Source organism: Anomalospiza imberbis, unplaced genomic scaffold, assembly GCF_031753505.1.
Source record: "Anomalospiza imberbis isolate Cuckoo-Finch-1a 21T00152 unplaced genomic scaffold, ASM3175350v1 scaffold_55, whole genome shotgun sequence".
Classification (NCBI taxonomy): domain Eukaryota; kingdom Metazoa; phylum Chordata; class Aves; order Passeriformes; family Viduidae; genus Anomalospiza; species Anomalospiza imberbis.
In genome coordinates, this window is record NW_027100162.1 from 343,792 (window position 1) to 356,595 (window position 12,804).

The following is a 12,804-nucleotide window of genomic DNA, read 5'->3' on the forward strand; positions in this document are numbered from 1 at the left end:
CTCACGGCCATGCTGTGGGGCACAAGCCGTGCTCCCAGCTCCTGTGCACAGAGTGCTCCGCTACCTCCTTTCCACAGCTGGGAAAGGGCTGATGTGGGAGACAGGGAGCTGTGCAGCAGGAGCTGTCCCAAGGACTTGGGCGTCATCCCGTGGGCTGGTGCCATGGCAAGAGATAATCCTGGCCCAGCAGAAGGGAGAAGGGCTGATAACAGGGGAGGCAGAGCTCAGTCCTCAGGACCACAGCACATGAGGGCTTGTCCCTGCTAGCCTGAGCCACGTGCTGCTAGGATAACGTAGGGTAAGCAGGAGAGCTGATGCTGGCTGCTCTGGAGCTTTGGAGCTAGGCTGCTGCTGCTGAGAGGCACTGAATCGAGGCAGCAAAGAAATCAAAGCAATCTGCAGTGGATTACACCAATGAGATAAAGGACAGGGATTAAGAAAAAGAAAGTTATTACTTAGCAAGAGAAAAGTGGTGAGTAGGTCTGCCCACAGTAGAGAAACAAGTATGCTGGCTTTGGTTTTGGAGGAAAAGTGCTGCTTTTTTACTTTGGAAATCAAGAGGGAACCTTTCACCATCAAATAATTGATTCTCCTCTGTCCCTCCCCCAGATTGGTCATGGGGTTTTATTACATAAGCAGCTTTCTCCTTGAGCAAGGGCCTGTGCCTCTGTTGAGAGGTGCAGAGCAGAGCCAGTGGCAGTCCTGTGAATACAACAGAAGGCACAGTTCTTGATTTTTAACCAAAAGACACAGTGGGCATTGATTGGCATCAGCCATGAAATAAACTCGTGAGTGTTGTGCAGCTTCAAGTGCTGATTTCAGTGGATGTTGGTGACTTCTGGAGCCTGTCTGCTGAGCTCAAGGACAGGTGAGGTGGTGTGCTAGATTCAGGACACCCTTGTTTGGCTGTTTAAGCTATTGCTCTTGGCTGTGCCAGCTGGTGCACTGGTGACAAGCTGGTCCTTTCCTCTAGGATTCATCTGTCCGCTGTGTAGAACTGTTGCTGCTCTTTTCAGAGGGTGTTTGGGGCTCCCCTGGCTTCATGTCTCAAAACTCTGTCTGTAATGATTGTGTGGGTCAAAAGCTCCGGAGAAAGCTCCTCCATGGGAGCACCAGTTCCAGCTAGGAAGTAGCAAAGCAGGAAAGGCTGGTTACAGAGGTTTGTGGGGACACCTTTATGTCCATCACCTTACAGATGGGGAAACTGAGGCACGGAACCATGTCTGGGTGTGTGTTCAGGGTCCTTCATGGGACCACCAGCAACCCGGGGGCTTTTCCTGCCTGCCCTGTGCCCAAAGCCCCATCAGTGGCTGTTGGCTGCTGGCCGCTTGGCTTTAGCTGCCTCCTGTCCACACGGGCACTGTGCTGAGCACATGGCGGTGTGCTGATTTGAAACCTGCCCTGACACCAGGTTTTACACCCCCAAGCCACGACAGCCAAGACTTTGCTTTAATTCCCTTTAACCAAGCCATTTCCTCTTTGCTTTAATTCCCTTTAACCAAGCCATTTCCTCCTCTGTGCTCGCCATGGCAGGGGGTGTGTCACCAGACGGAGTTCACACTTCAACAAGCTCTTCAAGACTTCAAGACTTCAACACACTTCAACAAGCTCTTCAACACACTTCAAGAAGCTCTACTTCAAGGACACCTCCTCTGGTGAGTGCTCCCTGGGCTTGGACACAGCGTGGGGCATCTGTGCGTTCCAAAATGGAGCACTGGAACGTAAAAGCATCCCTCACTCATGGTCTGCCACAGCAGCCTCTTCAGGGTGTGAACTCCAGGGCTGCTGGTGCCTCAGGTAGCCTTTTGCCATTGTGGGATCAAATAGAACCAAGAAATAGAAAGTCAGTGTTTTCTGGTGTCCCTGTCCTGGTTTAAAAGACAGATGTCTGCCAAGGAAGGCGGGAAACTTCCTGGAATGGAAAGATGACCTCTTCCCTCCAAATTACTACACCTTTGAAATCACAGGGCTTCCAGGAAAAAATATGGGAAAAGGAATAACAGTTCTTTACTAGAATATATTGGCACAAACAACAGCACGATAACAGAAGCTTCCAACCCACCAAGTACTGGTTTTCCCCTTTGGTGTAGTTATGATCACAGGCAGGAGGAGCTGTGGGCTCTGGCAGGGCAGGGAAGGCAGGAAGGAGACAAGGCAGGAAGGCAAGGCAAGGGGAAAGGGGAAAGTGGAAAGGGAAAGGGAAAGGAAGACAGGTTGGATCCCGGTGCTGAGCCGCAGCCAGGGCAGTCCCGGGGCCAAGCACACAACCTCCTGCAGCAGCACGCGGCCGACCTTCAATCCCCGAGCAGAAGGAAGGGAAGGTCTCCTCCCTGCTGAACCTCAAGTCCGACTTCACAACCGCCCACGGCATCACAGCACAGCTCCCAAAAAACCCTGAATGGAAAAGCCCATCCCCACAGCCAAAACCCCCCAAAACCCCTATCCCCCTTCCCAGACCAAGGGGAAAATTCACTCAAACCCTAACCCCGTAACAACGAAGTTAATGAACTTTTTAAGAAAACTAATTACCTTTTGTGAGCTGATTCTTCCCCACCCTGCATCACCGCTGAGGCACTTGTTACGTTGCCTTTTGAATAAATTAAACAAGAAAAGCAACAGTAATCACAGTGGCCAGCATGGATGTGAACTCATGTTGACTCGCTGTTTATGTATCTTGAAAACGGTGGGAGTGTTGGCAGCCTTTACAGGGAATTTTGCAGCTTGAATTCTCAGAGTAAATGCTCGGTCTGGGTGCACACTCATCACTGAGAGATAACTGGTGCTGGTTTGGGGCAGGTGAGGGAGCTCCTCCCCATCAGAGAGAGACAAGCTTGCAGTGTTCAGCAGGGCTAAGAGTGGGCATTTTCAAGGCTACAGTCTGGAATCGGTGTCGAAGGGAGCTAAGTGATTATTAACTCCTCGTGCAGCTTCTTGGTGAGCTGTAGTTCAGATAATAAAGAGCTAAAGTCCAATCACACTTTCATCCTACCAGGATACTCACACCAGGAGTCATGCCATAATTGGTGCCTAAATGGACATTTGTGTCCTTTTCCTAGGCTCTCTCCACACCAAGACCTGTTGCCTCACTGACACCTCCTCGGTGTCCCACATCGCCCTTCGGGGAGAAGCCCACTTCCCGAATCTCCAAATCCAGCCCAGCACCCTGGCGTTTGCGGGTGGCACTGAAGAAGTGCGCTCTCTGGAGATGACCAGCTGCAGCTCTCTTCCCGTCAAGTACCGCTGGTCACTGCGTCCGGTGGACAAGCTGGGGTATGTGCACCTTTGCCCTCTCCCTGAAGCTCTTCTTCCTGGTGCCCTGTTTGTACTTGGCAAAGAACAAAGCTGTTTGCCTAGGAGCTGACAAGTCTGTCAGCTTCTGGCTTTTCCTTGCTCAAATAACACTGACCAGCCATGGTGAGGCTGGATGCTCAGGGAAGAGGTTTTCCACCAATTTGGTGCTGCCTAGCCCCCACAGTGGTTCCCCTGGGAAGGAAAGCTGGGGTGAAAGCTGCTTTCTCAGACCTCTGTGGCCTGAGGCAATGTCCACCTTGATGAAGGCTCCTAGTCCCAGCTCCCACAGTGCTGCTGGAGGCCCTTCTGGCCCCTCTGCTTTGGGATGGGTCCTCTCTGCAGGAGCTGCTCTCTGCTCCTTGCCTTCCTCCCTTGCATTGTGCTGGAGGATGCCCAGAAAGTCCCAACACCAGAGAAAGAGCTACCTGGTGCCTGAGCTGATGCTGAACATCTTGTTACCTTCCCTTTCCTTCTTTTCTGAGACAACTCCTTTACTGGCAGAACGATTTCTTTCCTAGGGGTCAGCTTTCATTCTTCACTCCCTTTTTTTGTGACACTTGTTACTCATTTTGACTTTTCCCCTGCAACATGTCCCTTATGGGTTCTGAACTGCTTGACAGCAGGACTTGTTCATCACATCATCTCCTATCCCTGCCTCCCAAAGAGTTTCTGCTTTAGAGTGAAAAATGTCGTTGTCTGGGCACCATAGTCCTGGGAAGTTGCTTCAAACCATTCATTAAAACTAAAGACAGTGGAAGAGATGATTAGGGATCTCTTGGGGGTTATGGTGAGACTGCCCCTCATCCAGAAATGAAACCCAGCCTTAGGTAACAAGCCACAAAGCTAAAGGCAGTGATTCTTTGGGGAGCAGGTCATTACAGGCCCTGAATGCCTGTCTGGGAATGGAGCACCCAGGTCGTGTTTGGCTGTGTGGGGAGCACTTGCAGCTCAGCAGGGTGACAGGCAGGCACGGCTCGACTGTGTCCCTCACGTGCCATTAGAAACACAAGTAGAGTTGCCCCGAGCACCTGCTTCAATTTAAAATGGGGAATGTGACCTGAGTCACCTGGGAGTGTTGGAAAATGTCAACCAAGCCCCCCAGCACTGTCAGGGAAACATTCCTGATAAATACCTGGTGGAGCTGCAGAGTTTCTGGCGTTGGGCCCTGGGGTTTGCTGGGCTGGCTCGTCACTGGCTGGGTCTGCCCCTCGGTACCTCAAATCTCACCTTTCTGCTTTCCTTCTCTGTCTTTCCCTCTCCCACTGTGCTTTTTGCATCCCCACAAGGTGTTAATCCCTGTCCTCTCTAGTTGCTCAATGCAAGCAGTTGCAGCTGCTGCACCACTGTTCCCTCAGTGTCATCCCTGGGCTGCCTTTAGAACAGACCTGCTCCAGCCTGGAGTGGGAAGGGCTGGATCAAACCATTTCTCAGTTCAACGGGCCAGCACCCACCCAGGGGCTGCATCCTGACCAGGAGCTGCTCGTGCAGGTGTCCCTTCCTCCCTCCCACTGCAGGTCCCTGTTCACAGTTCTGTTGTTTTCCAGATATGAGCTTTACCCACCTAAATTCAAACCCCAGCCACCAAAGGAGCAGAGAACCTCTTTGGATTGCTCGGCATATAAAAGGAGATTCAAGATTAGAAAGGAGGAGGCAGGCAGAGCCCTGAAAGAAGTGCAGGATTTTGCCCAGTCTTTAGGAGCAGAGGTAGATTTTCTTGTACACCTACTGCTTGTGTTGCCTCCCCAGCTTGCCACCACCAAGTCACCCTCGTGCTGACCTCCCCTTTTGCTGCCCTGCTGTCCTGTGCCCTGGCAGTGCCTGTGGCTGGGTATGGGGTGTGTGGGAGGGAGAAACAGGACAGTTTTCCTTGGAGAAGCCTGCTCAGATCCTACAGACCTGTGTTGAGTGTGGGATTTTTTTTTGGCCTGGTTTTCGTCACAATGTAAGATGAGGCTTTTATCTGCATCATGATGGTAAGACCTCCAGCTTCCTTCCCAGAGCAAGCAGTGCTGAGTCCTGATCTCCATGTACCCTCTTCCCAGCCCAGCCAGACTACCTGTTTCCAGGTCTCTGCTTTCACCCGAGAGCTGGTATTGCACTGGTGGCCCTGAAGCTGTCTTACAAACCGAGGCTTTGCCACGTGGCTGTCTCTTGCTCCTGGCGTAGAAAATGGCTTGTTTTTCAGGTGCTGCCACAAGCTCCTGAAGCCCCTCACCTCCCACTAGGGTTGGCAGGAATCGCGTCCTCCGTGGATGTACCGCACGCTCCCCTGGAAGCGGAGAAGAGGGAATCTGTCTCACTTGCCCACTGTCAGTGTGGCAAGCAGGGCTGTAGCTCCCACTCCCACTGGTGGCCCTCAGCACTGCCCACAGAGGGGCCTCACGTCCCTCCAGGCCCATCACCAAGTGCTGCTGAAGCCACTGGTTGTTGGAGAGGCCGTGCAGGACATGTAGGGCTGCCCAAGGATGCTGTGCAGCACCTGTGGAGGGCTTTGCTCCCCCTGGACCTCATCAGGTGGTCCATAGGAAATTTGTGCAGGAGCTTTTGCTGAGGCACCTGGAGAAAGCAGGCTATAAATCAGAGAGAGAGGGGAGAAGCCTCAGGAGCCAGATGAGCTGGGCTGGAGTCCTTTGCTCAGCTCCAAGAGCTCTCACTCTGAGTCTCCTCCTTTTCTAAAAGCAGTAAGAAATGCTTTTTAAAGGCAAGCTGTGCATCAGAGAGAATTTCTACTGCCAGGAGACATCCCGGTTCACTTTAATGTAGTGTATTAGTTATTGCATTGATCCGTGAGTATGGGAGAAGATTTTCCCCATGGTCCCTCCACTGGTCAGTGGCACGGAAGCAGGATGAGATCAGGGTGATTCCGGCTGTGTTTGGGGAATAGGCCCCTCTGGCTACAGCTGCACTTTGCTCCAAGATGCTCTTCTGCATCCATGTCCGTGCTCAACACCTCAGTCTCTGCTGTCCTCCATCCAGGCTTTCAGCATCCTGCCGCTGTCAGGTGTGCTGCAGCCAGGACAGAGCCAGAAGGTCTCCTTCAGCTTCTCCGGCCACCGCGACGTCCTCGGCAGTGTGAAGGCGCTGTGCCACGTGGAGGGAGGCCCCACCTACGAGGTGGGGCTGATCGCCTCACGCGTCAGCTACTCCCTGAGCCTCCAGGAGATCAACTGTGGCTCTCAGGTACCACACACGGCCCCTGGCACAGCTCCTTGCCCTAGAACCACGGCCAGCGGGTTCCTGCCCACCTCGGCCCAGGGCTCCCTCCCCTTCCCAGCCCCTTTGTTGGCTCTGGGGCTTGGAAGTTCAACCTTTGAGGGACACACCCGGCATCCAAGCTGGTTTAGAATGGCCATCTCCAAAAATGTTGGGAATGCCTCTTTTTCAGGGTACCTAACAGTGCCTCCTGGGCCAGGCAGGGTCCCAGTGGGGGTGCTCTGAGGGGTGTGTCCCTGAGACATCCCTCTGCTGATCCACGCCTCAAGCCTGACCCCCAAGGAGATGCTCTTGTCCAAAGCTCTTGCTTGATCCACAGATAATCCAGGGAAGAAGTTGGGCTTGCAGTCACTATAGCTGGAGAGACTGTCCCAGAATAATCCCCTCTTCACTCTTTTCCAGTTGAAAGCCCACAGATATTTCCAGCTGCTGGCCCTGTCTGTGTAGCCCTGTGTGACTCCCTTGTTGCATGTGTGTTGCTTGCCAATACTTGCATGCAGGTGCCTTTTCTCCTGGAATGCCTCGGTGCTGTCTCTGTTTCTCCTGGCTGTTGGTGACCCCTCAGAGTGCAGAGGGCCTGTGTCCCCTGGTTCATTCATTGCTGGCCCTCACATGGTTGTTACCACACCTCTGTGTGCTGCCAGAGCTCCCTGGTCCTGTGCAGGTGCCCTGTGCCTGGGGGTTCCCCAGGTTCCCAAGTGCCCCCATCTCCTCCCTGGTCCCTGCTCCCACGATGTGTCTGCTTCCAACCCCAGGAGAGAGGAAGGAGGTTCCCAGCAGCAGGCCTGGGTCTGTAACTTCCCGCTCCTGTGCCTTCTCTCCAGATGTTTAACGAAATTGGTCACAGCACGGTCACCCTGGAGAACACTGGCAGGATTGAATTCAAGTGGGTGCTAAACCCTAGCCCTGCAAGCCAGCATCTGCCTGGCGTGTTTCTGGTCAAGCCCACCACTGTAAGTAGCACAAGTGACCGACCCCAGCCCTGTGCCAGGTGGCCCAGGAGAGTGTTAAAGGGAAAAAAGAGGGGCGGGGAAAGGGGGAAAGAAGTCAGAGGGGAAAACACAAACCCAGCCATGAGAGAGAGAGGGCTGTAAGCAATTTCTGCTGGGGGCAGAGAAGGTCAAACAAGGGCTCTCCTGATAGACTCCCCCACGGCCGTGGCTGGTGGGTGGCTCTGCTGTCAGAGGCAGACACCGGCAGGAGGCACGAGTGTGTTGGTCACTGTCCTGTCCTGCTGTCAGGGGAGTAGAGGAGAATTCTTTTTGGCAGATTTCTCGGACAAAAATAAGGCACAAACGCAGCAAGTACTATATCTGAAAATTGTGTATTGATAAAGAGAGGGTATGGTCCTGACCAGAAAGGGATAGAAGAGAGAGCAGAGAGAGAAAATGAGAAACGGAGAGAGTAACAGAGGACAGGGACAGAGCGTTACCGCTGGAACCCTGGGAGGCTCTGTCGGCGTCCTGCTGGGCAGATGGAGCAAGTGTGCTGCCAGCCGCGCTGTGAAAAACACGTTCACTCTCCTGTGAACGTGTAAAAAGGTTAATAAAGGACAATGGGAGACAAGGACCTTAGAGCAAAGGTTATTACAGCCGGGTGCATCTTGGCACTCAGCCAAGAGCACCCTGTTACCTTCAGGGATCCCCCTTAAGCACCTTTTCCCTTACATCAGCCTGTTGCATATTCATAGACTCTAATGCATAGGAAACTTTTTCCCTAAACTAGTTTACATGTTCTAAGAGTTGCTTAGCATGGCTCCTCCTTGGATCTGCCCTTATTGGAGCGTGTGGATTCCTTGGCTGTGGTTTCAGTCCTTTTTTGTCATCGTCTTCAGTTTTGGCCCTGGCCCACGCTGTCTGCAAGACGGTGAGTGCTGATAGTTGGTAGATCTGTAGCAGGTGCCTTCATATGTTCATCGTATGCTATCCCATCCAAGCAGGCATTTTAACCCAAGCACACTTAAATCAGCTATTTCACCAAGCTTAATTAACAACAGATATAAAAACGATATCTTTACAACAAAGTTGCTTGAACATGACACATATAAAATCCATTTTCATGTTTTTCTTGGAGTCAGCGGAGCGCCAGCTTGCCGTGGCGAGCGGGGAAGCGGCGACAGCAGGGTAGACAGACAGGGAAGAAGTGGCTCTGCAGGGAGCCTGGCCCTCCAGGTGCTCCCAGCCCAATAAAAAATAACCAAAAATGGCAGGGGAAAACTGTCAGTGGTAGCTGCTTTTATGTGCTAAGATTCCTCCTGTTACAGATACAAATTATAATATTGGCTTTTCGCAAATATTAATATCGAGCGCGACCCCCGCGTGCGGGGAGTAACGCGCTCTGACTCTGTGTTGTAGAAGGCTGAATAATTGCTCTATTCTATCATCTTATACTATATTGTACTAGAACTATATCATAGTAAAAAGATACTAAAGAAAACCCCGTGGCTGTCTCCAGACAGTCACGACACAGCTTTGGCCCAACTGGCCAATCAATCCAAACAACCATCACCGGTGTCTAATTAACAAATCCCTCCTTGCTAAACAATTTCCATAACACATTCCACACATGCCAAACAACAGGGGCAGCAAATAGAATTGTTTTCTTCTTTCTCTGAGCTTTCTCACTGTGTCTCACAACTTCCAGGAAAAATCCTGGGAGAGAGAATCATGTCTCTCTCTGTTCAGAGAATGTGAATACCACATATTTAAATGGATTTTATATGTGTGGTGTTAAAGTCACTCTCTTACAAAGATGTAGTTTGTATTTCTGCTGCTACTTAAGCTTAGACATAGTAGTGAAATAGCTATGCTTGTGTTAAAATGCCTGCTTGGATGGGATAACATCCACTGAACACAGGATGAGGACACCTGTACAGATCTGCCAACCATCAGCACTCATCCTCAGAAGGCAGTGAGGACCAAGGCCCGAACTGGAAGGGATAAAGAGAAGGAGCCAAACCCCAGCCAAGGAACACGCATGCCCTAAAAATGCAGACCCAAGGAGGGGCCATGTAAAATAGTTCCTGGAAAATGTAAACTAGTTTATGGATATGCATAAGGGTTATGAATATGCAGCAGGCTGATGTAAGGGCAAAGGTATTTAAGGGGGATCCCCAAAGAGAACAGGCACCCGCCTGTAATAACCTTTGCTCTGGGGTCTTTATCTCTTATTGTCCTTTATTAAACTTTTTAAATCTTCACAGTAGAGTGAACGTGTTTTTCACACTCCCATAACTCAGCCCTTTTAGGAAGACTTGGTCGGGTGGGCAAAGTTCTCCTGGGCTCGGGGTCTGCCCGCCTCCAAGGGGGAGGTCGCTTGCAGCCCCCCAGACACGGAGCCTGCCTGCATTGTCTGCCAGCAGCCTCCTTTACACGTGGGATGTGTTAGGGCTCCCAGCACGTGGACAGCCTCTACAGTAATTTTTCACCCCATGTCAGAAAATGGATTTATAGCAGATGCTGAGGCATAACTAAAAATCTAATTGGTTCCTCACAGTCACTCTGGGGACCCCGACGGCTGAGGTCTCAGTCTGTGCTGGCACTGGAGCGTTTCTGAGGGTCACCTTAGCCAGGCTGTGTGATCACACAGGACATTGTCCTTGGCCCTGCCTCCCCACTGCCAGCTGAGCACCACTTACGTGTCCCTTGCTAGGCTTGCTGCTCCCTGCCTCCTCCAGCTTTGCTGCTGTGCAGCGGCTTTGTGGGGCAGTGAGGGGGCCAGGGAGCAGCGGGGCTGGAAGAGCAAGGAGAAAGATTAGCAGCATCCCACCACTGCCCAAGCTTCTCCGTCCTGCCTGGATGTCTTTGAGCCGAAGCAGCACTCCTGCCTTTGTCCCTCCTTGCAGTGGGAAGAGGAAGCCAATTGGCTTTGCCATTTCTGCATGCCTGTCTCCTACACGGGACGAGAGGAGCTGCTGGCCCTGCTGAGAGCAGGGACTTCTCTTCCCCAGCAGCAGCAGAAGAGCCTTTTTTTGATGAGGCAGGCTCTTGCTGGCAGAGGGCAAAGCCCATTAGCAGCAGAGCTGTGCTGGCATCAGGCTGTGCTGGGGCTGCAGCCTTGTGAGCCCTGGGGAGAACACACGGCACCCCGGGGTCGGAGGCTTGACCTTTTGGGCACAAGGAAGGTGGAAGCTGTGAGAAACAACAGCCACTCCCCAGTTAAAATTTAAAGAAAATTTAATAAGGGACACTAGGGGACAAAGTCAATAAAGCAGAAGTAACAGCGCTGGGTTAGCTTAGCTAACAGCTTTAAGAGGGTTAACAGCTTAGCTGCAGCCAGAGGCACACCAGTGCACACAGCAGCACCCCTTATATCCCCTGGGTATTGCATCAGCCTAATACATATTTACAAATGGTTATATATATTCAAAAATTTTAACATAGTTCCTCCTCTGTCCCACCTTTATGGAGCATGTGCAGTTGTCCTAGTGGTGGTCATTTGTTACTTTTCAACATATTCAACAGGTTTCCATTCCTTCACTATTAAATGTCAAATTTAATATTATATATATGTTATAAACTAATATGATATAATTTGTATCTATGTGTGTTATATACTTTTAATATATGTTATAAAAAATATATTATATATATGTTATAATTTAACATTATATAAATGTTAAATGTTAATATTACAACAACTCTTCACCAACATTGGTATCACAACACAACATTCGCATTAAAAGAACTCTAAACTTTAGCAAAACTTCTTTTACAAAAGTCAGCATTATAAACCACGTAGTATTTACTCTAACAGTTGTGAAAGCCAGCACTCTAATGCATTTATCACACAGGTGATGTGGTCTGATGGTTTCTTCTAGATGAGACTCTGTGTCCTCAGCCTGTCTGTCCCCTGAGCCATCTCCCATCAAACACTCTGATGCATTCCCTCCCTCTTCTCCTGTCCCTGCAGGGCTCCATTGCACCTGGCGAGAAGCAAGTGCTGAAATTCTCTTACATGCCGGGATTACCAGGAGCTTTCAGCAGGATTTATCAGCTTAAAGTGGGTGACCTGGACCCAAAAAATATCCTCCTGAAAGGAGAAGCGTCCTTTCCCATGATCACTGTGAACCTGCCCTGGAACGCCAAAGGTGGGCACTGCCTGTCTGCCCCCAGGAAGGGCCCCTCTGGTTTTGTTCCCTACCAAATGCCCATGGGGCAGCTCATGCCAACCTCCACCGAGCCTGGAGGGTTGCAGGACTCCCAGACCAAGTCAAGCCCCCTGGTTGCTTCATGAGTCTTGAGCAGAGGATCCCCTGTGGGCTTTGTCCCAGGAACCATCCTGCAGAGCTTGCCAGCACATCTGGCAGGGTCCTGAAGGATGACGGCTAGACTGAAGGGCTTGGGAAAGCTGTAAGAGGGGCTGGCAGGGCTTCAGGCAGGGTTGGATTTGTGTGACATTGCAGGGGACGAGATGCTCCTCTGTGGGGAGGGAGAGAACGTGAGGATTCAGAGAGCAGCAGCAGCAGCATCCACTTCCCGTAGATGGCTTGAGGGCTTCTTTCTGGAAGAAACCAATGTTGGGAGGTGGGGACTTGCCAGCTTAAATGGGACTGGCACTTTGCTCACACTTCTCTTTGTGGATGTTTTCTTCCTTCAGAAAATGAAAAAGATGAGAAGCCACTGAAACAGCATGTAAAACACCTGCAACAGTACAGTCAGAGGAATAAATCAAAAGTTGTTCAGAAGACTCAGAGCCTGAAGACTGAGACCTTGAAATCTCAGACCCTGACAACTCAGACTCCAAAGACTCAGACCTCGGTGACTCGGGATCCAAAGACTCAGGACCTGAAGCCCCGTGTGCTCGGCTCTGGCACTGTAGTAAGAACAGCTGCAGCCCCGTTTGGCACACGCCACCCTCCCCGTGTCACCTGAGCCCCTTGCAGCCCACAGCACCTTCCCGGTGCCCTGATGGCACCTGGGACCTCCCTGCCCACCTACAACCTTGTGTCACCTCAGCATTGCCCCTAGGGCTGCCACTCTGGTCATGGTCTCTTCTGGGGCTGCACCAGCTTCCTGGCTACCCCAGGGAGAGGTCCTGAGGGCCATGCTCCAGGGATGGTGTCTTGAAGGAGATGCAGGTCATTGCTGGGGAGTTTGTTGGTCCCAACCCAAGCCCTGCCAGAGTTACAGACCTTAACAGCAGCTGCCTAATTGTGCCCTGGGGCTGTGCTGGCGGTGCTCATCTCCAGGAGGCACCAGCTTGGTCCTGGTTCCCTTTCAAGACAGTTTTTGTCCAAGCTGCCTTGGTACTGGCTGGGGGCAGGCCAGTGTCTGGAGCTCTGGAAGGTTCCTGGCTGGT

The 12,804-nt window shown here is 51.6% G+C and overlaps 1 protein-coding gene and 1 long non-coding RNA gene across 3 annotated transcripts in view; both read left to right on the top strand.

Annotated features, from left to right (window-relative positions):
- Positions 1-12,804, top strand: part of LOC137467234 (uncharacterized) — a 102,451-nt gene that overhangs the window by 56,000 nt on the left and 33,647 nt on the right. The gene's annotated exons all lie outside the window — the stretch shown is intronic.
- LOC137467243 (hydrocephalus-inducing protein-like) lies at positions 1,220-12,571 on the top strand. The gene is made up of 8 exons (XM_068178757.1): positions 1,220-1,227; positions 1,534-1,655; positions 3,057-3,270; positions 4,836-4,995; positions 6,268-6,471; positions 7,329-7,457; positions 11,416-11,593; positions 12,103-12,571. The coding sequence occupies exons 1-8, from the start codon at positions 1,220-1,222 to the stop codon at positions 12,375-12,377; spliced, it is 1,290 nt and encodes a 429-aa protein (XP_068034858.1). The 3' UTR covers positions 12,378-12,571.